Genomic DNA, 24,410 nt, shown 5'->3' with positions numbered 1-24,410 from the left:
GAGAGCATACAGATTTATTGAATAACTCTTTGCTAGAGATGTGTTTTTCTATTTCCGTCTGGGGAAACTCATATCTTGGCTTATGAATAAACAGAAATAACCGATTGCAGATAAGAGAATCCCTCATCGGTACTTTGATTAAATTTAAACGATATTAGAACGCATTATTTGTCAAGAAACCGTTGCATCTTCTGGGCGATTAGATTGTTGAAACCAGAAAAAGAACAAGTTATCGAGATAATTTTTTTTTTTACTTATTTTTTCTTCTTTAAACTAGAAGTGTGCTTCTATATCTGAATCTGAAGAGTTACTTTTAGAGCAGATCAGAAGGCTCATATTGAAAATCAACTAAATAAAGAAAATCAACTATATAAGAAAAATATTTGGAAATTCAAAACAACAGGACAACATTTTGAGTTTCTTTATTAAAAGTAGGTATGGAAATTTTTTACATTTCATTTTCAATTAGAAATTAATGTTAAGGATATTAACTTTATTCTAGTGAGAAAGCCAGGCTAAATTTATTCTGGTTATTTTATATCCTAATATAATTTTTTCGAAGCATTGAATATAGCATACATAATTTTGTTGCATTTCAACTAGCTTTTCAAATTTATGATATTAAAAGTTTTGATGGGTAATATATTTCACAAGCTCATCGTTTTGTAAGGCTTGTCAGATTTCTGGATTTATAAATGTTGTTTCAAAGAATTAAAAGAATAGTAAACGAATGGATGTCGAGAATTTATCATAGACAAAATTTTGGATTTACAAGAGAACTTCTGGAAGAGAGAGATCCGTTTTAAAGATTTCATCTACGAGATTTTCTTTATGGCAGTTAAGTAGATTTGATATAAAATGTATTCATTGCTTTCTTCATTTCTTCCGATATAACTTTGCTGATTAAATATGAGTTCCCTTCTTTAAAAAAATTCTGTTAATATGCTAAGCTTCATAATATTGATTCTAGACAACAAGGGCAATACTTGAATTGGCAATTTACTTTTTAAACTTCCATCTATACCAATGTGAATAAATTTTAATGAGATTTAAAATGCCCAATTTTTAAATTTTCTTCCTCACGATAATGCGGCATGAAGGTTTCGGACGATTCGTTGCATGTTGGATCTTGCACAGCTAATTCTGAAGTTGAGTTCTTCAACTAGTATGGCTAAGAAGCCAGTAGAAGATTGCCGCCTAAGGGTCTCTTGACCATGACACAAAATTATGAATTCTGTTCCAAAATGGTATTGATGCTGCTTGAAAACAGGATATTAATATTACTAAACTAAATTTTCAATACAAAAACTATACATACGGTGTTTCATTGACAAAACGGAAATTGAATTTTTAACCCACTTTATAGTCGAGACTATGCTATTGGAACATAGCTTCTCTCAACTTCATTCAGGATCGTCCATTAAATTTTTCTTATGTTAAACCGTGTGACTTCTCTCATTTACATTCAAATTTTAGATTTTAAAAAGTTTAGTAAGGTGCGGCTTTAGTCTTCTAAGTTCAAGAAATTACAACATATGAATATTTGCCGTCACATAATTCCTGCATGAATTTAAGCAAGCTGTTATCTTTAAAGAAGAAAGAAAGATAGATAGATACTTTACATATTATGATCATTTGTCAACCGATTCATGGGGAGGGAAGTGCAGCTTCTGTGAGTCAAAAGACTGGAGCACCAGGAGGTCTTAGCTCCTTCGCCTGCAGATTTTAGCTGGGCATAGTGGAATGACCTTCACGCCTTGGGTGACCCTACCAGGAGCAAGCTCCCGACGTACTTCACCCATTCCGCCCAGGGACACCCTCCCGCCACGATGAGGCAATCTGCAGGACTTGGGAGGACAGCATATGACCTTGGAAGTCATTAATGAAATCCCTAAATGTGACATTAAATTGTATACTGACGGCAGCAAAATCGACAATTCTGCAGGTAGTGGCATCTATATTGTAACTCCTCAGTCTAGTTTTTCTCTATGTCAAAGAAATCCAGACTTCTGTTCCGTTTTTAGAAGCGCACTTTTAGCAATCGATGAGGGATGAAGAAACTTTTACACGAAAATAATTATAAGAACCTTTGGATTCTTACTGATAGCCGCAGCTCAATGGAACACCTTAACAATTGGACCTATGTTGGAGATAAAGCAAGTTTGTCTATTCTTCAGTAGTTGAAGCTGATTTCACTTCAACATGACATTCATTTCCAGTGGATCCCATCTCACGTGGATCTACTTGGTAACGAAATAGCAGACAGGCTTGCAAAGAAAGGAAGCAGCCTAGCGACTTCATCTTCTGCTGAGCTCACACACTTAGAACTGTTCTCTCAGGCGAAATTCCTAAATAAGAAGAATTGGATGGTTCCCCCTACTCATGATTGGTATAGAGCCAATAATCCGGGGCAGTCCTTAAATCTTCCTTGTGATAGAAAAACCAGCACTTGCCTGTCGCGCCTTGTCAGTGGCCACCTTAAATGTCTTTTCTTTTCTCAGGGTGAAAAATTTTACCCTCTTTGCCCGAAATGCTGCCAGCATCAGGCCTCTGCTGAACATATTCTGGACTGTTTAGGATTTAATTGGGGAGAAATTTATTCTTCTCCCTTCCTCGTTTTTGACTTTCTTCTTGTCAACGGATTTTTGGATTTGGTCTGACGTAGTCAGACCATGGAGATTAGCAACAACAACATATTATGATTTTTAAATGTTTTAATGAATTTATTTTAGATCATTCTTATACAAACCTTTTAACGGCACGTCTACTGAAATGACATGTTTTCAAAGTTCATGTTCATTTTTTTTATTTGAATAAGATTTACCTACAATTTTATATAAATGTGGACATATGATATAAATGAAATTCGAATAATTAGATAATCACATATTGCACCTGCAGTTTAATATGAATGCCAACTATTTTTTATTCGAATGTCAGGACAATGCGTTTCCATTCGAGACAAATCGGCATCCTACTGCAACACAGAGTTGGAAATTTCAGATTTATGGTCTAATGTAGGTTCCCAACTCCAGGCTCACATCTCCAGAGGCATATCCATGGAGATATGAGAATGTGATCTTAGTAATGACGAAAAATACAAAACATGAGAGATTAAAATGAAAAAAAGTTATAAAACCTTATTTCCTTAAGTTCCTGTGAAATTGTACAAATTCTAACTAATACTTATTTGAAATATTCGTATACTTTTTAAAATTGAACTTGGAGGAACAGCATCCCCGTTTTATGAAGAAAAAGTATTTGCATTAACTTTGATACATTGTCAGACATACTTTCATTTGATTATATTTGCTTTCATTAGAACTTAATTTTGTAAATCTCAGAAACGTGAAATAAACTTAAAAACTGCATCGAAATTGTATTTTATGTTAATTATCACATGAGATTTTTGGCATTTATTATGATTTAATCTTAAATTATTTCACAGTCGTTTTCTTTTCTTTTTACATAGAACAAATCTTACAATAAATAAAAGACATTATGTTTATATGCATGCCCCACATTTCTTCCTAAACGATTGCACCGATTTCAACCAAACTTTGCACATTTATTCATTAAGACAAGTGAAAGAATACTCTCACCTTTTTGAAATGCAAAAGTTAACTAAATATTTAACTAATTAGAAGTTAGTCGAAGTTTTCCTGTTTCATCTGTACTTCGTTACAGCTAATCTTAGAAGAAATATTTTAATATCCTCTTAAAAGACAACATTTTATCACTCAATGATAACAATATCATTTTTGAACACTATTTCTTTTAACTATTAATTAAAAAAATTCAAAAGTTTTAAAATTGTTAACCAAGAATTATTCTACTACTATTTTTAGGTGTATTTTAATAAGCATCTTTTTGTCAGGTTTTCATTTGTTTCAAAATATTGGTTTAACAATGCCTAAAATTAAGCGTAAGTCTACCTTTGAAACGGAAGCAAGAAATTTAAAACTTGACGAACAAATTAAACAGACGTACATTGATGGCAACCACTTCAGACTGTAAAAAATTAGCCAAGATTTTCCCTTTCTCTCACAGGAACTTCGAACGAAATTAATCTGAAAAAATTTAAATACATAAAATTAAAAATCTACCTTTTCGAATATATCAATGTCATTTTTGTGCAATTATTCAATTTTTATGAATTTTTTAGAAAATTTTATATGGAGTAAAATTAGGAAATACTTATTTAAATTTACTTATTTTGAAATAAAAAAAATTGCAGGTAGGTACTTCTTTGCTGGACATCGTTCAGACTTTGAACTAAAGCATGACTATTATTTTTACCACTATTTTTAAAAGTTTCTTTTTTATTTCAATACATGTGTCTTGAAAAGGGATTTATATATTATAATACTTTATGCAAAAAGAGTTTATAAACTAAAAATATTATACATAAAAAGATTTTGCTGTTGTTTCTAATGGCATGGACAAGCTCGTTGACGAAGTCTGCGATTTTAAGCTGAGGGCCAAGAGTATGTCTCACCTACTCACACATTTCATTCGCTTGCACAGCCCCTTTTTACAGGGGGGCACATTCAAACATCTCACAGATAGAACGGGTGAAGAACAACCATGCCCGAACCGGGACTCGAATTCAGGACGCTCAGATCACGGGTAAGACGCGCTACCTCTATGCTAGGACGCCGACTAAAAAGATTTTAATCCCAAGCAGCGTCAAGTATGTCAACTAGTAATATTATAAAAATGGAATAATTATGTAATCAAAGCTAAATTATACAAATGGTATCAATCTCGAATCATTTGGTTCTTAAATTAATCTAAAACTTTAAAATTACAAGTGAAAGCTTCTTTTAGCCGAGATTCGATTGGAAATGATGTAATAATGAATAGTATTCAAAAAATATTAATCAAAAGGTATGTGAGAAAAAAAAATGGTAAATGCTGAAGAATATAATACATCCAGCAGTAGTACATAAATGAACAAAATATGCTTCATTAATAGCAATAGATATGTTTGTGAAATGTTCATGGACTAAGGTGAAGAGGAGAACGTCTGTTCAAGAGCACTGCTATACTTGCTATCGTTAGTGTATCTTGATTGATCTCAATGAGCACAAAAAGGCGTGCAAAAAAAAATCTTCAATACTGTCTATGGAGCGCCTGGCAACAAAATCTATAGAAAAATCAATATATAAGGGATAGGTCTAATAAGGTCCAAATTATAATATATAAGGGATAGGTTTGATGATTTTTACTTCCAATTTATGGAACTACCATAGTCTAACCTCCGCCACTTTTATGTTTTGCCATTTAGAAATGTCACTTTTACTTTTGAAAAAATTCATAGCTGAAAAAGACGAAGTTCGCTGGTTCTATTGCTCATCTATTGCTTTCAGACAAAGCTTCTTTCAGAAATATTGGAAATTTGTTCCACTCAAATGAACAGTAAATAATATAAATCTATCAATTTATTTAATTTCCTCGTTAAATAGGCATTCTATTTGGGGAATTTGTTATTCCATTCCATAAAAATTTGGCGAAGACATCTGACGGATTTTCTAATTGATTTTTTTAAAAATTAATATTATTTAGGCAATTTCTGCCTAAACGTCAAAATTTAAATATCAATCATTGACGCATCAGAAATGTCTTTATATACGGTTAAGGGAGATTTGAACCGATATTGAATCAAAAGATATCAGCAAAATTGCTGAATTGTACCTATTAGTATAGCGTGACTAGGAGGGTGGATTTAAGAAATCTAGTCATAGCCGTTATATGCATTGAAACTATTTTCCATTTCATCCCATTTTCTATAAATATATTCAGATTCTTTATATGTACCTCTTATACACTACTGCATTGTTTGAAAGCTATATAATTTCAGGAATAGAATATTTGTCATATACTTATGAAAATATCAATGCGCAAATACAGTTTATTTTGAGAGGTAATCTGGAATCAGCTTACATAAACTGTATTTATTGTCTATGATATAGATGCTTTATTTTTTTCTATTTCAGTTTGATTGAATGAGCAATTTTTTGTACTTGAAATGAATTTTGCATGATGGAGTACATAACTCTTGTTGTCAAAAGTGTAGTATAATAATTTCTGATTTATGCCAGGTCTCTGGAAAGAGCTACTTTTCGCAGCTTTTAAAATAAAAATAGAAATTATTTTATAATAATTGATCATACTACCTAATTCAATCATTCATACATTCTAACTATGCTTTTGTTAATCTGTAATTTGATTATTCTCTGCTTGTTTCTAAGTAACAAATAAACGGAAGTGTTCCAATATTGATCCCAACAGAAAATTTCAAGGATTTTACATTGACAGCAATTTACGTCATGTTAAACTACATTTTATTTAAAAGGGAAATTTTATTTTTAAAATCTTTAAAATAGGAAGAAATTATGCAATGATAAGAAGAAAGTACCTAATGTTTTAATAATATATACATGTTCACGATAAGGTACATGTCGCACTTTAGCGAAATCAGCTTGTTTCATTTCTGATGTTCTCTTGAAGAGAAAACAAAATGCATAAGGAGTTCTGTAATTCAATTTCAAGTATAAGCTTAAATGAAATTAACCATATTTGTTTAAAAAGTAAAATGAAGCAAATAATGCTTACAATTATTTCTTGTTTTATTCATTTTCTTGATAGTTTTTATAAAAAAACATGTGGATTGATTTAAAATTTTTCTTTTTTGAAAAAATGTTCTTTCCTTCATAAGTTAGGGTTTTATTCAAGAAATAATTCAAAATCTAAATTTTATATGACGTAATATGTTTTTTTTTTGCGTTGAGGTATGATTCAGGTTTTGTATTATTCAACGATCTATTATTTTGGCATCAGTATTACAGGAGGGGTGGCCATATTGGTATTGGAGTTGATTAAAGATTTGTAAGTTAGTTTATTTAAACATAAACAGAAGCCGCCTTTGTGATTGAAAGTTTATCATCTTAGTGACATTTAGACTTGTTATTGTGATCGTTTGGAAAAAAAGGTTAGTAATTACTTTCAGTGGAATGATTGGTTTTTATTCACAATTTTGTTATATATTTCCATACGTCAATCTTTAATTAGTTTCTATTTCTGACGTTATTGACTTATGAGGAAAAAACTTCCTTCGACAAGAAGTTTTGTGCTAGTAATTTCATCTACAGTGTCATTGCTTAGTTTTTTGTTAGTACCTTAGTCATTTGTGGTGTAATATTCTTTACGATATGTCACCAGGATGGTGTTTTAGTGAATAAATTTATTGAAGTCATATGATTCTGACAATCACTACAGAAGTCACTTCTTCGAATTAAAAAGGAAAATTGTTTGTTTGGTTCCAGTATAATAGTTTTCAAAGCTAATTGCATATTATTTGATGTTAAAGTTTAAAACATTTTCATAATTGTAGCATATTAACACAGAAACGTTAGTTTGTAATGACAGTTTTATAAAGAAGGTTTATATTTGTTAAATTCGAAAACTTCAGATTTGTGATGTTTTAGTTGAATTTTTGTTGATGTCCATTGTTTTGTAATTAGGTATGCATAGCATTTCGTAATTTGAGGAAAAATGTCAAGCAAATAAAGTAGGTAATCGGAAGCTTAGAGGAAACGGTTTCCTCCCTTTACCTTCTTTTTATCCCATGTAAATTTTTTTACTTGAATGGATAGCTTATAATATAAATTTTCGGAAACATTTATATAAATTTTATTTTTTTAAAAATCTTTAATGTTGCTTTTATGGAAATTTTCATGGTGATTTTATTAAATAATTAATCTTAAGTAAAACGTGATTTTATTATTAATTATTCTTCTCTTTATTCTTCGTTATTTTCAAGCATTTTATTCTTTCATATTCCATATGGATGAATTTTTATACTTGATAGTGTTATTTTGTGATGAATTTTTAAATATATTTAGGTTATTTTATAAATTTTTTTAAACTATTTAACAAAAATTCTTGTATAAAATAAGAAAATTTTCAGTTAAATTAAAAATTTTTAAAGTTTTCTTGGTTTTTTATTTTTATTTTCTATAAGAATTTGTTCTCTTATAAATTTAATAAATATAACAGTGTAAGCATAATAGTAGTGAATAAAATACTTTAATATAAAATTATTAAAACATTAAATAAATACATTTGCTAAATAAATGTCACATATAGGTCTGTTGAGTCTTCAAGGTGTGCGAGATTTCATGCATGCATAGTAAATAACTGTATCCATTTCAGCTTACTTAAATTGTGTCATAGAATTTTTTTTTCATTGTCATCTATCAACATGTTTTTTTGAAAATCATCATTAACATAGGGAATTTAAGAGATATCTGAACAGATTTTTTGTGTATTTAATGAAACTGATTTTAAAAAGTAATAGATTCAATTTGTATATTGATTTAAACTGAGTTTTCAGAGCATAAAATCTTCCATTTGTAATTTTAACATAATAGATTTTGTTCTTATTTTAGAGTATACTACATATTTTTTATTTTTACAACTATATAAAGGATAAATGTACACATTTAAGAAACTATTGTATGATAATTTGTAGCATCTTGAAAGAATGCTGAATTACTTGAACAAACTCTTATACCTATTTAATTATTAGTATCTTTAACAATTTATTTTCAGCTATGATTGGATGCATTTTAGATTTTGCTACCTTAAAATTTCTGATCTTTTGTTCTCGAGAGATTTATTATACTTGTATTATTTTAAACATTCCTTTTTAATTAAAAAAAACACATTTATTTTTAAAAATCTTTCTTTATTGTTCTATCTTTAACTCTAAAGAAAGACTTAAATTGCAATAATAGTGCGATTTTGTCTTTTATTGATGATGGCTGTATAATTAAAAAAATTAATTATACGAGCCATTAATATAAAATTAATTTTCAATAGTTTGAAAGTTAAAATCCCAGTGAAATATCTTATAAAATAAAAATAAAATAGTTTTTAATTACTACTGTAGAATAATAATTATTATCCTTTATTTGATATATTTATTCTTTAAGGTTTGCTGTATGATAATTTTTTAGAATGGAAGTCAAGATATCTAAAATAAAAATCAGCAGTACTTCCAGATATGTATTATATAAATTCATTAACATATTTATAAATAGGTTATGTTGATGTTTCAATACTTGTTATAATTCAAATAGTTGTATTATTCTCGAAGCATTAGAAATTATTTAAATAATTTGATTAAGTAAATTTTTGTTAATTATAATTACTATAATTGCTGAATGAAATAATCAGTATATTTTAATATATTTTTTTTCTTTATAGGTTTTAAAATAATAAAAAAAAAAACATGTCTGGTGGTCCGTATAATTATTCATACATTTTTAAGTATATCATAATTGGTGATATGGGTGTGGGCAAATCTTGCCTTTTACATCAGTTTACAGAAAAGAAGTGTAAGTATTGTTTACATCTTTTTTTTTATTGCTGTAATTGTAAATCTTAATTCTTTAAAATTGTTTTGTATTAATAATTCATATTTATGAGCTGTAAATGAGTAAATCTGAAATTTTCGAATGATTTGTAATATCCTTTCACATCTTGATTAAAAAATGTCATGTCATAATAAACTACAGATTTATCTAAAATAATCAACAAATATAGATGAAATCTTTATCTTTGTTTGATCAGTTCAAACTTCAAAAACATGCCAGTTACTAAATTAAATCTTTAAGTTACTTTTTCAAATATATTGGGAAATTTTGTAATGAGATGGAATATTTTTTTATAAGTTTTTTTGTTTTACATAAAATTTTTTGAAAGAGTGTAATTGAAAATTTTAAAAAATGCTGTTTATATTTTAATTTTATATAGTAGTAAGACGTATAACTGATAATCGTGTGTAATCAGAAAATTATTCACTACAGATAATTTACAAAAGAAAGCATTTGTTTAGACAAACATATTATATGTTTTAATAAAAAATTTTTAATGCATATTCTGCTCAATTTGTAGGTTCTTGTTGATTTGTTGAAAGTTTAATTCATCCAAGTTGAATTAAGTTTAAAATATTCTCAAAAAGTTTTATGATGCTCAAGACTAATATTGTTGAATTAACTTTTTCTTATATTAAAATGCACAAAAATATTAAGTAGCTTATCACAGTTTTTAAAAATTTGTAAGATTTTGTTTAAATTTTTAGATAATCAGCTTCTAAATTTTCTTTAAACATGCTGCTTACAAGAAATTTTAAATTTAAATTATATACTTCCTTCCATTTTCTTATATTTATTATATTATTCTACCTTTTTCTGTTCTGGTGATAATGGATGTAGTATATTTTGCAATTTTCTATGAACATCATATTGCTCTGTACATCTTGATGCCTTAAAAAACTTATAAAAATTAGACCAAACATCGCATAATATTTAGATTAATTTCATTTGTAAGATATTATTCCGAATACTATGCAAGATATTATACTGGACACTATGCAAGATATTATTCTGATTATTAAAAAGGATGTAAAATCATTTTTATTTGATTTTTAAAAAGTTATTGATATAAAACTGCAAATATAACAAATTATAGCACTATTTCTCATTGAATATGCCTTGGAATATAAAGTTTTTATTTGATGTAAAACACATTTCACATTTGATGTAATCTACATTTTCAGCTCCTGAAATATGGATATGATAGCTATAACAACATGTTCAGATTGTCAGCATGATATTTTCACTTTAAAAAAAATTAGATTTGATTAAATTCTCTGCAATTCTAGATCTGTTTGTTTTTGCAACTTAAAAACTTCATTCATCTCTCACAATCAAATACATGTTTCCTAAGATCTAGAATGAGAATTCCAAGTAATTTTTATATAATGTGACCAGTGAGATAAAGAGTAATTGTTTTCTCTGAAATCTCTAATTTCAATTATTATTCAAATTAGGGTTGAGGATTCTAAAACATCTTTAAATATTTAATATAGGAATTAAAAAAAAAAAAAAACTTTTTGCGTACATTTAGAAATAATAAATGTTGGTAGAAGCACAGGCTCAGTGCTTAGTAATCGATATATTGCATAAACTTTAAGTCTTATATTACTGATTAATAGTTTGTCTATCAAAGTTTTATAGTTTCAAATTTTTTAAAAAAAAATTATGGGGCTGTATGGCATAAAAACTTCTATTAGTTATTTACTATTGTTGCCATTCATAGTACTCTCTATTGTTTTTTCAAGTGCTGCTCAAGTGTTTTTCAAGTGTTTAATTCAAGTACTGCTAGTTTTTGAGTTTTTAATAAACAACATTTGTTAGAAAATCACTAGCTATATAAGTTAATAATATTTGTATTTATAATTTAAAAATATGCTTTGAAATCATTGAATGGATTTTAGTAACATTATTTTAAGAGTAAATTTCTTCTTAATTTGTTTCGTCATTTATAACTATCTTCCTGTAGTTATGGCTGATTGCCCACATACTATTGGAGTAGAATTTGGAACTCGAATAATTGAAGTTTGTGGTCAGAAAATAAAGCTTCAGATTTGGGACACAGCTGGTCAAGAAAGATTCCGTGCTGTAACTCGTAGTTACTATCGGGGAGCAGCAGGTGCTCTAATGGTTTATGATATCACTAGGTAGGCTGTTTTTTCATCATCTTTAAAATAAAAAGTTAAAACTATGTATATTTAATAGAAATTTTTAAAAAAAAACTTTCCATTTTGTTTGCAATAATATCTATATTCTTTATTGTGCTTTTGCTTTTAATTTACAATTGATGTATAATTGATTGAGTGACAAAGCTATTTCTAGTAATAATTGCATTAGTTGTGGAAAGTTGGTTAATAATGCATAAGAATTTTTAAAATTATTTCTCATATTCATAATTTAGTGACGTTGAAGGTGTCAATTTGAAAGTTTAATTTGCTTATAATTTGTATATTATAGTTTTCAGAGATAGATGTGCATTTTAATTTTACATAAATGCTTTCATTCTATATATTTATTCGATAAGAACATTTTAAGATTTAAATAATTCTTTATATACAGCTTATTTTTATTTTTTCATTTGCACATTTTATTTGTTTATACATCATAGGTGTAAGAGTGTGTAAAAAAAACCCCCATATTCTGAGTAATTTTTTTAAAGCAGTTAAATGGTTTCATGTCTGTAATTCTCATATTGCTTCATTTCTTTCAAAAATAACCGAGTGTTAATAACATGGAAACAAATGTAAATTTTCCAATTCATAAAATTTATTCTGTGCTTAAGCATATAAATTTTTAATAAATGAAACATTTCCAATACATTACCGTTATAACTTCTTTAATTTTTAAAAGAATTCAGTATTTAGAATCTTACCATATGGATCATTTCTGAAATAATACTGGATAGAAAAATGTTTTTTCTCATTCAATAATTTTCATTTTTATCAATATCTTTTACTAAAAAGTAATATATAATTCAATATTTGTGTAATTTTATATCTGAATTTATTTAAATGTTAGAATTAGTTAATTGGTTTCCTTTTATTAATGTAAATAATTAATAGCTAGTTTTGAGTTTAAATTTAAATTTTTTAACAATTTTAACCAATTAAAAAAAGAGAGTTAAATTATTGAGTATCTCCATAATAATTATGAGTATTTCCATAAGAATAAGTATTTACTTATATTTTTTCCCATAATTTAGGAGGAGTACTTACAACCATCTCAGTAGCTGGTTGACTGATGCTCGAAACCTGACAAATCCCAATACAGTATGCTTTATTTTGAAATTTTATATGTTTTTAAGCTGAAAATTATTAAAATAAGAAATGTTTCAAATTTCACTATGCATATTATCAATTTTGGTTTATACATTTAATTTGTTTCCGACAGCAAGACATTTGCTTTGAAATCAATTACTTTTTGTGCAAATTGAGTATAATATTGAAATTATTGGAAATTTGAATTCCACTCACTTTAAGTTTTTTTCTAACTTTGAATGTGTTTTAGTGTTGTATTTGTCTATGAAAATATTGCAGTTCTTTTTTTTTTTAGCTATTGAATGATTTTCGATATTATTTATACATGAGCATGAAATATTTTGTGAAATGTTCCATCAAATTTACAGAAGTTTTTTCATTATTCATTGTTTTATAATTTCAGAGAACATTCAAATATTTTTAAATAAATAATATTAGGAAATTTTTTAATAAATAACAAGAAAAAAATTCATTTTTATTTTTTAATATTTTAAAATATGTTAAGAAATAAAAGAAATTAACATTTGTTTTAGCAAAATAAGGAAAATCTTAAATTTATTGTCAATTTTCTGTTATTTAAGGGTTTAATAAAAGCATTTTTGAATTATTGAAAATCGGTATCATGTTGTCAGCATTTTATATTGTTTAATCTTGAAGTATAAATTTTCCTGACTTTTTGAATTATTATTAGTATTTTCCTATGTTATCTGTTTACGGAGTCAATGCAATATACTGAGTTATTTTTAAATGCACTCAATAAATTTGCTGTATAATTTTGGTTCAAGTTAATTGAATGCTAAATGTTTTTTATGTATAATTCCTTTGTTAAATTTAGATAAAAGATTTTTTTTCATAAAAATCATTTTGAAAAAATAATTTTTAAATAAATATATTTTTTTTTGAAATAGGTTATATTTTTAATTGGAAACAAGTGTGATCTAGATGCTCAGCGTGATGTTACATATGAAGAAGCCAAACAGTTTGCTGACGAAAATGGTTTGATGTTTGTAGAAGCTAGTGCAAAAACGTAAGTTTTCTTTTAATTTTTAATTTTAATATAATATATTTTGATATAGACACAATTTAAAGAAGAAAAATTTTTCATTAAAACTCAAGAATATGTAGGAAAAAGGAAAATGCAGGAATGTTTAATATTTTTCTAAGGATATTCGGGTATAAATTGCTTTGTAAAGAATTTTACATATATCTTTTAATCAAAATAATTTCTTAAGAATTTTTATTTGCAAATGTTGAAAAATTTGAAACAAGAAGACTAGACTAGAGTTTTAATGACTTCAAAACTGTTCATCAGGACTATCCCCTAAAAAGTTTGTGATTAAGAACCATTCATTTCTTGTATTAGGTAATTCAGTTGTCATAATAAATATTAATTACTAATATATTCTGTAGGCATTTATTTCCATGTCTGTTAAGCAAAAAGCCGATTGCAAAATATATATGAATTGATATGGGTGTTGGCACTTTACAGGCAGACTATTTGATTGAGAGCCTCCAAACTTGGTACATACATATTTTGGAGAGTGCACATTGTGGTGAATTTTTTAAAATTGTAATAAAAATATTCATTAATTAAAAATTAAGTGACATTTTGGCATCTTTTCTTGATAGTTTCCTTTGGAAGTTATCATGAAAATATTACAGCACAAAAATGATATTTTTTTTGTCAATTTAAAGATTAAAACATTTTATTAATTGAGACCAATGTTTTTATATATATTTTACTATTTTTAATTAAAGTATTTTAACTATATTTTTCAACAAATTATTTCACACAAACTAAATTGTTGAAATAAATTACTGTATAAATTTAACCTGCAAAGACATGTTACATGTGCGTGGGAAAAAAATTATTTTTTATTAAAGTGTTGCCATCACATTGACAAACTCAAATTAAAAAATAACTTAATTATGACTGTAAATTAAATCTAGAAAAGTGTAAAGTTCAGTATGTATTTGTATGAAATAGAATAAATATGAAATGTGATATTTTCTTATATAATATAAGCAAGAATAATTTTTCTGTGACATTTTAAAATAGCTGTTACTAATTCTATAATTCAATGCTTTAAAAGGCATACATAGTTTAATATATACAAAATATCCACTCTATTCAGAGATTAACAGCTAATTTTTAAAACTTTGTTAATTTGAATATATAACTATTAAAAAAAGGTCTAAATAATTATATTTTATTTAGTTTGTATGAATAAATATTCTGATGAATTACGAATTTTAAATTTTTATACAGATCTTCTTTTCTGTGAGTAATTTAATAAAGTATTCTTGAGGATGAATGATTTAAAGAAAAGAAAGTTTCACTTCTTTGCAATTAAAATTGAATTATGAAAAATTCACTGCCTGTATTCTATATAAAAGTAGGATTTTAGACCTCATCATCGAACATCTTGAAGAAAATATACGGCAAAGTGTTTCGACTTATCCCAAGACTGATTGTCCAAAATAATGAAATTGCTAATTGTCCTAAAGTAATGATATTCAAAGTTTTATAGCTTGTTCAGGCTTGATTGGGGAAGATGAAACCTTAAGACTGTCGAGATAATTTTACTAAATTTTATTCATAGGATCAAAGAACTGTATAAAGCTTAGATTTCATAATTGTTTTCAGAAGTTCATTTACTGATTGAAATGAAATAAAATAAAATATTGTTTACTGATTTTAAATATTTTTAAAAGTAAAACTGAATTTTATGATGAACCAGAGAAATTTTTATTGAATCATTCATTGAAATATTGCATAAATTATTATTATTTTTTTTAATATTTAACAAAAATTATTTTAAATACTCATATTTTAAAAAAAATGTTTAGTTGTGTGGTTTCAGCAAAAAAGTGTTTGTATTTATTTAAGTTTTCTTTTTCATTTCGAGTTTGAATTTTATCAGCTGACAGCAGATTTGACATATATATAGCAAAAAATTCATTTGGAGAAATATTTAGCAAATTAGAGATAATTATGTATAGCAAAATAACAAGGCTTCTATAATAATATGAGTTATGTGACTATTGAAATTTGAAGATGAAAAATATTTTACTGAAGAAGCTATTGTGAGAACAAGGTATGTAAGTATTTAATTAAAAATTTTAGAGAGCATTACTCTTGGCGAACCAAGAGTTGCTAAAGATAGTGTGTGTGTGTGTGTGTGTGCGTGTGTATATATATATAATTTGATTTTGTCAGAATTCTGCCGGTAGTATAAAGCACAAACACACAAATGCTGGCTAACATAATATGTGATTATCCTTAACATAATGCAAAATTGTCATGGGGCTCGTATTTTCTTGTTGAATATCAGTATCTTATTTCAAAGAAAAATGGGAAATGTCGCAGCATTTGAATTGTGTCAACCAAGTATCCAGTTTAGCAGTCAAAACTTTTTGTAGTTTTCAATGACTGTGTCAGCTTAATTTTAATAGAACAAGATTAATCCAAAGGAATTAAATTAGATAGCATTTTTGATAAATTTACAAATAAGAAAACAAGGTATAGTTTTATTTTTTTTTGTAATAAAATGTTATAGTATATGTAATTCAATAATAAATGCTTAGTTTTCATATTGATTTTTTATATATTTTTGTGTCCATACTTCATATTTTTTTCTTAATATCCTTCATATGTGCGATAGAAGAAAATAAACACTTGCTAAATTTTATGTTTACAAAAGCATTAGACAACACCTTTTTTCCAAAAATAATCAATACTTCCTTTATATTCAAAATTTACTGATGAATGAATGAAATTTGTCACTGATTCCTTAAATGCATTAATACATTGTATAATATATTTTTAAATGCATAAATACACTGTTTAAAAAAGTGGAAGTATTTATTATAATTGGATGTTAAAAATTAAATGGCATGATATAAGCCTTCTTAAATCGGATCTGATCTGAATCATAGAATATAGACTCCTAGATGATTCGAAATATCATTGCATTGAATTTTTAAAATTTGTTAGACATAAATTTTTAGATTAGAATTAGTTAGCTGAAACTCAATTGTTATAGTGTATTAGGCTGCATTATAATTAATAAGTTCAACTGAAATAATTTATTAGAAAAATGTCTTTGTGATATTGCATGATCTAAAGTGCTTTTAATATTTTTTTTTTTTTTTTTTTTTTTTTTTTTGCTTTCTTCATCTAATATATATATTTGCATTTTGTTTTACAGAGGAGAAAATGTAGAAGAAGCTTTTCTAGAAACAGCAAAGAAAATATACCAAAATATTCAGGATGGAAGGTAAGATTCTGGCTAAATCTTTCTCCAATCAGATCAGTTTTTTTCTCTTTTTATATTTCTTAAAAAGATTGCTTAGGCAGACCATTAAAATAAACCTTTTTAGCTTTTCAAAATATGGTTCTTCCACTTAACTGTTTTTACAATTTTAAAATCAAGTTTAAACAATGATTAAATAAAAGTATTACATTCAATTAAAAGTATGCCACTAATTCACCATTTTAAAGATCATGGAGGTCCATATATAAATTATCCATTTTTAGGCATTATGGTTAGTGTTTTTAAAGAATTGGACTTTGGATTCAATAAGAATTTTGAATGCCTAAAATAATGAACATTATGTGAAAAGTCTGATCATTGTAATGCTGTCTGTGCAAGTTTTTTTAAAAATCCTAATATATTAAATCAGAGTACTTTATAAGATGAATTACATGGTAAATGTTTAATTCACATTTTCTGGAATCCCCCCACCCCCAATTTTGGTAAGGTTGATGGAAGATTTTTTATTCCATAAAATTTTGATTTAAGAAATGTAAGTTGTTTTGAAGAAATTAATACAAGAATGTATCCAATAGTAATGTTTTATTTTAATGAAATTTATTCATTTTATTTATAAAATTTAATATAGCTGAATTTTACATTGGTATTTGGACATGCTGGAAAATATTTGTATTCATTCTTTGGATTGGAATTTGAAATTCACAATTTGTAGCCTGATGTTTTTATTTTGTAGATACTTTGGCAAAGTAAAATAGTGTTGTTACTGTTTAAAATCAGGGATAGCATGACACTGAGAGAACTGGGAATAACATAAGACTCTTAAAGGGGTTTTAAATATCCTCTATAAAAAAAGGCAAGGGATTATGAAATTTTCTTTAAAAATTGGAAAATTATTAAAGAAATTCAAATTTCTTAGTTTTATTTTTTTTTACATTTAAAAAATAGCTCTAAAAACTTAACAGCATTCCTGACTATTAAACTGCAGATGTTTGTGTCTTTACTACGTATTCCTTTTTTCTTTTTTATTTACCAGTCTGATTTGAAACTAAGAAAAAGTACCGATATTGGAATATCTACTGCAAACTACTTGTATTCTAGAGGAGCTACCGAAATTAGAAAAGAAATTTTTAGCGGGGTATTTTAAATTGCATTGTACAAAAACTTTATTTACATTTATATATATATAAATAATAATAAAAAATACACACACAGTGCAGTATCATATGAAAAGCAAATTGTTGATTTGCTAAAGAGATTTGTTCCAGTATGCAAAATTACTAAGAGGTACTATAAAACTTAAGAAAAGCAAAAAAAAGTTCATGGAAAAGAAAGGAGACTGACTCTAACAAACATAAAGCAACTTTGCAAATTTAATTGTTGCAAAAAAAGGGGGGGGGAGGAGTTTTTTTGTTAAATAATCATTAAGTGGTTGGTTGTATCATAATAGTAAGAGTTATTTAGTATTTTATTTCACTTGAGTCCTTAATTTTGCTTGACTTTAAATTAGAAAACATGAAGTTAAGTGATCAATATCTTCTACCCTTAATATGTGAATTTTTCTTCCAAAATTCTTGGCAATAATAAAGTGAAATTTTCATATTGAGTTGTTCCTTATTTTCTTTTGTTTCTTCCACTGAGAAGAACTGGGGGGGGGGGCATATTGTTATTCTATTAATGAGTGTCTAAGTGCTGTTCACTTCATTTTCTATTACACTGCAGATATTTTTTTACACTACAGGGATTGTATAAATCCAGGGATTTTTTCCCCTCCAGATTTGAGTGCCATCTTTGATAAATATTGTTTGATGTATTAATATTCACTTTTTACTAAAATTTTACTCTAATGACAATTTTTTAAACATAACTTAAATTTGAATTCTTGGATACTTATTTAAATGTTTAAAAGTTGAAGAAAATGCATTAAAATTTTGAATTTATTTATATGTTGGGATTTTAGCCTAATTTTCATAGATCCACCATATATTTAGATAAAAATGATGTAATGTATTTATTGATACTTTTACTAATGAACGAACAAAATGGATCTCTTTTTTATTTACCTTTTATCTGTCTTTATTATTATTTATTTGTATTTAATATATAGTATCAAAATCCAATCTGATCTAAATGATGAATATGCTCAGAAAATATTTTAATATTGTATTTATAAATATAGAAAATATCATATATCTAATACTTCAGAAAACAAATGACAAGTCAATTTTAAATTTTCCTCTTTAGTTACTTGAAAATAATCAATTATGTTATTATATACTTTTCTTTATCTACCTTATGTATTCGTTATGCTGTCAATTTCATTTTTCAACTTACATTTAAAAATTTATTTTAGAAATTAAAGGAAAAGAACAAAAAATTTTAAATTAAAAAAATGTAATGAAAATTTTTTGAAAATTTTAATTTTATTACAAAATTGCCCTGTTTCAGGTAACTTTTCTAGATTAGCAGGATATTCAAAATTTTTAAAAAGTCAAGAATGTAATCAATGTATGTATGTGTCTAGTAAAATTTATATTTGTTATTATTTATTTATTCTTCTCCCAGTTTGGACTTAAATGCTGCTGAATCTGGTGTTCAGCATAAACCCACTGCTCCAAGAAATGCTCTGAGTAATGACCAAACGCCTAACAAAGATGGATGTGCATGTTAATTGTTTTCTAGTGTGTTGCAAGAGGTGAATATCATTTTATTCCATAAAAACCTTTAAAAAAAATTGAGTTTGACCAAAAAGTACATAAATTAGAGTAGAGGAGGAACAGCCTCTTACAAATAGAACATATTTTCAATCTGGTAATCTGTTTTTTTAAAAGGAAATAATTTCTTATGTTGGAAAGTTTATATTAATTTAAATGTATTATTTTTGTATGATATTTAATTGTTTTAAAAATGGTTCAAAATATTGAAATGCAAATCTTATCTAAAATTTCATTAGATAATTAAGCTTAAGTTGTGTGAAAATTTCTAAACAATTTTCTCATAAAACTGAGGCCAAATTTTGAATTTCATAAAAAAAATGACTTGCATTCAAAATATTTATCAAACAAATATTTTGTTTTTGTTTCTAATAGTGTGTAAATAAGTAATGAGGAAGTTTAGTAATAATATTTTCTTTTGGATGTGTTTGTGGATTTAATGGACTTGACCCTTTCATTATTAACCTGTTCCAATTGGCTGTGTAAATTTTATACAAATCTGACAGTTTGTGTTTCAAACAAAGAATGCAGAATGTAAAGAGATGACATACTTGGTGATAACTTATTTTACATCCTCCAGCTCTTGTTTGAAACAGAAACCAACCTGCCAATATAAAATTAGCATAACCATTTGGGTTGGGTCCATAATGAAAGGATCAATCTGAGGTGGTACTAACAAATTTATTTGCAATGCAATTGCTAACAAATTTATTTGCAATGGTTATTTGCAAATATTTATAATTAATAAAAATTATATTATTTGATGAAGTTATAAATCAGCTTAGATTTTCAGACAAGTTTATAGTTTAATTGTATTCAGTAACAACATTTGTGTGCCAACCTTATTAAATGAAACTGCTGCACCTTTTTCAGTGATTATAGCTAGCTTTTATATAATCTCTGGAGACTCAAGAATTTTTTAGATAAGAATTGAAATTTCACAATGCCAAGCCGTAAAAGTAGCAAAGAATTTGTTAAATTTGGTTTTGATTACTTCCATGTATTAACTGATAAAACAAAACAATTTGCTAAATTCATAACAATAAATTAAAAAAAAAATTCTCAGTATTTTTAACCATTTTGTGAATATATTCTTTCTTTAGAAAGCTCTAATTTAGAACCTTATTTAAATAACTGGAATTGGTAACTTTATAATGAATTCGTAACTATGAAAATGTTTATAAATTCTGTGTTCATTTCCAGGTATCAAGCATCCATTGAGACTGTTGATTTGATAATTGTCTTTGCTGCAGCTACACTTTTGTAGCACTGATGGTTTAATATTACCACTTCTTGATACCATCATTTGCAGCTCTAGTTTTTTCACGTTGAAAGGGGAATTTTGAACATCTCATTTTTTTTTTGTCATGTTAGTTTTGTGATTTGATTCAGAGGAACTTTCTTCTGCCAAGCTGTATATTGTAATCAATTAGAAACCTGCACTCGTCCTCCATTAATTAGAAAAAAAAATTTTATCTCCTCCTCTCCCCCTTTATTCTATTAGCATAAAACCAATTCAACATTTTGTGTTTGTGTTGAAATTTTTGTGTTGTGCCTATTTAAGTATTGGAATATTAATCAGTATTTATTTGTTTCTTTTTAACCAAAGCTTTTAAAAATGATCTCTTAATTTTACACTTTGATTGCTTAATATTTTCTTTCCATTAAATCGGTGCCTTCTCAAAATTACTACAGATTTGCTGATGCCTAATTATGTGCATATGTAATCAGATTGTTCTAAAATTATAGATTCTATATAAATTAATAATTTACTTGTGATTAAAATAAAATTATTTTAAAAAATGTGCAGAGTCAGATCTGGTTTTATTATATATGTGCAGCTGTTTAACTGGGACCAGAATATTGTTTGAAATCTTTGAATGTTATGTTATATTTGTTGCAACATATATTGTAATGGTAGTTCAGTACTAAGTTTATTTTTTGTTGGCTTTTCAAATATTTTTAATATTCCATGTATTAATCAATGTAAAGATTCATTAAAAATATGAGATTTTATTTATCCTTGTTCCGAATCAAAGTTGTTTTTTACTCAAAATGTTCCATGGTATCATTTTTTGTTTTTGTTTTTTTATATATGTAAGTGAAACTTATGCAGCATTTTAAATGAGCTCAAATTTCATTTTAGGGTGTCAAAGAAAAGTTCATTTGTTGGTTTGTATTTGTTGTACAGGCTGGCTCTGCATACATATTGTTAGTAAATACTTTTTTCAATTTAGGCTTTGCATGTGTTTTAATGTTTCTAAAGTCTTTGTTTAATTTAAATTTAAAAAAATCTTTTACAGTAATAAATGCATTTTAAAATGTATGATAATGTTTACATTGGTTAATGTTGTAGGTCCATTCCATTCTATATTTACAAGATAGATGAATTTAGTTATTTATCAGTTACTTTACCTTCCATCCAAATGCAGTTCTTATTTAATTTTTATTTATGTGAATATATTGTTTTATGTGTTAGAATATAAAGAAAAATGTTTAAATGTGAATTTAATATATGTTTAATTAATTGCACATAAATTTATAAAATGTGATGTCAAATGCATGATTTGTCTCGTGCAACCATATCTTTTTAAGTTATAAAGAGATTAATGTAAGGGATATATATTTTGTTAATGTAATTAAATACATTTTGTGTCCAGTCTTTCATTCAATGCCCAATTGCCTGTTTTTGTAATAATTTGGTTTTAACAGACTGTCTCTGACAAGCTCTTTTAACAAAGCAATTAGTCATTTGGCATTGTAATATAGAACTGAAATTTTATTAGAAATTTAAAATAGGGAAGGTTTACCACAAACAAAATTGCTTTTCAGAAAATTGTCTTTTTTATCGTCATACTTGCAGCTCTTCCAGTTTTACCTCCTTATTTTTAATGAAATCCATTTGTACTGTAGTATAAAAAGAAAAAGAAAATAATATACACAATGTGATATATGTGTATGTCCTTATTTCCTTTGTTTTTTTTTTTGTATTTAAATGGACATGGATGTTCCCATAGTAAAACTGTATTTGTGTACAGATTATGTATATATTTGCTTATCGTGTTATGTTTTGCCATGCTTCGAATTATAATCTGAATATGTTTGTAAATGTGTAAAGGAAGTGGGTTTCATTACAAGCGGAGGTGAATGCTGTTAGTTCTCAATTTAGTCTAAACAAAAATTCATATGATATTTAAAAATTCGTATAGACTTAAATAAATATTACTTATTTACAGATGGATGTAAATAATATTTGTGATTAACTGATTGTTTAGTATTTACTGAGTCATTTTTAATTTGGATTATTAACATTTCAAGTTTTGTCCTAATATTGCAATGTTACATATTTTTTAAAGTATAAAATAAAAGAGTGAGAACACCATCTTAATTTGAACATACATAACATGGAGCACTTTCATTTTGCATCATTTAACTGAACATTTTCCTCAAAAATATTGCTATATTTTTGTGATGTTTTAGTATCGGGTATAGATTGAACACCAGGATGGATTTCTGCATGCACCTAACCAACATTTAGTATAAGTAATTGACACAATTAATTTTGTCCAGTAATTTATTGACCAGGAATTTGCAAGGAGTTAAATTCAAATGATTTCATCATGCAAACATTTCATGCATTTAAATTTTGTTCTGTATCAATGAACTAAACTGCATTGCATTATATAATTTTAATAGATGAAATAACTTAGCACTATTCACCATTGTTATTTTTTTATTAATTAATATACCTAGCATTTCTCAAGATGAAATTTTATTTTTAAATAATGGAAAATTACTTATTTTTCATAAAACTTTTATTAAAGCCATTCTTAAATTTCCGTATGTAATTTTAAAGTGAAATATTGTTCTGTGCAAAATTTGAAGTTCTTATAACAAATATTAATAGCAGAGGTTAAAGTTACTGCATTTCTGATTGGCCATTGAAAGCTACATGATCTGAATGTCATATGAGAAAAATAAAAATATATTTAATATTATTATGCAGTGGAATCTGAACACAAAATCTTTCTATTATCTGTAACTTTCAATCAAATTGTGAAAGTGTTGCATCGAAAAATTATAAGATTTCAAAGCTTCTTGACAAATTGTGTATTGTTGCAGATATTTTTTTAAGAACTGCAGAAAGTAAAATAGTAATTTTTGAAGAATGATACATTTAGTTAAACAGTGTAAGTATTAATTGAAATATACATTTCTTGAAAAGAATAATAAGTCATCTATTTGAAATTGAATTTAAATTTTAATTGGCTATTAAAAGCAAACAATCAAGTCATTTTTTTCTCCCATTGTTAGAAATGTAAAAGATGTTCTATGTTTTGGCTTTTATATTCAATTTATTTAGCAGATCTTGAATACTGCTATGTCGCTCACTTGGTCAATGCATTTACAATGGAAACCTTATTTTTAATTTCTGAAATAGTAACTGTCATAAAAATCTTTACTAAAATCTTTATATTTCACTGTATCAAGAAAAAGTGAGGAAAACTCTGTATAGTTGAAGTTCTGTAGAGTGCAATGAAATTGGTTTATTTATATAGATATTTTAAAAATCATTTTAATATAGTAGGATTGCTAATTTGCTTAGTTATTGGATATATCAATTTCAGTTTTTATCAAAGATATCAATTTTTTTCACGGGCGCTTGAACTATTTCAGAATAAATTTCAAGTATGTTGAATAATGTTTTTATAAGACAAACAT

The 24,410-nt window shown here is 26.4% G+C and overlaps 1 protein-coding gene across 2 annotated transcripts; it reads left to right on the top strand.

Moving 5' to 3' along the window:
* Window positions 1–6,846: 6,846 nt before the first annotated feature.
* LOC129965642 (ras-related protein Rab-14) lies at window positions 6,847–22,951 on the top strand. 2 transcript variants are annotated; one of them, XM_056079719.1, is made up of 8 exons: window positions 6,847–6,994; window positions 9,274–9,404; window positions 11,413–11,590; window positions 12,646–12,712; window positions 13,609–13,727; window positions 16,912–16,980; window positions 19,540–19,669; window positions 21,835–22,951. In XM_056079719.1, exons 2-7 carry the CDS (start codon window positions 9,299–9,301, stop codon window positions 19,643–19,645), a joined length of 645 nt encoding a protein of 214 aa, XP_055935694.1. In that variant the 5' UTR covers window positions 6,847–6,994; window positions 9,274–9,298; the 3' UTR covers window positions 19,646–19,669; window positions 21,835–22,951. The 2 variants fall into 2 exon arrangements, with proteins under 2 accessions (XP_055935694.1, XP_055935692.1); XM_056079717.1 differs by having other exon boundaries at window positions 20,892–22,951.
* The last annotated feature ends 1,459 nt before the right edge of the window (window positions 22,952–24,410 follow it).

Source organism: Argiope bruennichi, chromosome 4 (assembly GCF_947563725.1).
Source record: "Argiope bruennichi chromosome 4, qqArgBrue1.1, whole genome shotgun sequence".
NCBI classification, from domain to species: Eukaryota; Metazoa; Arthropoda; class Arachnida; order Araneae; family Araneidae; genus Argiope; species Argiope bruennichi.
This window is presented reverse-complemented; position numbering and strand designations above follow the sequence as displayed.

Excerpts from the sequence above, each read along its gene's own strand:
- LOC129965642 (XM_056079719.1), top strand. The coding sequence starts at position 9,299 with ATGTCTGGTGGTCCGTATAATTATTCATACATTTTTAAGTATATCATA. Across the intron at positions 12,713-13,608 it reads ACCTGACAAATCCCAATACA|GTTATATTTTTAATTGGAAA; the intron begins GTATGCTTTATT and ends TTTTTGAAATAG. Across the intron at positions 16,981-19,539 it reads CAAAATATTCAGGATGGAAG|TTTGGACTTAAATGCTGCTG; the intron begins GTAAGATTCTGG and ends TTCTTCTCCCAG.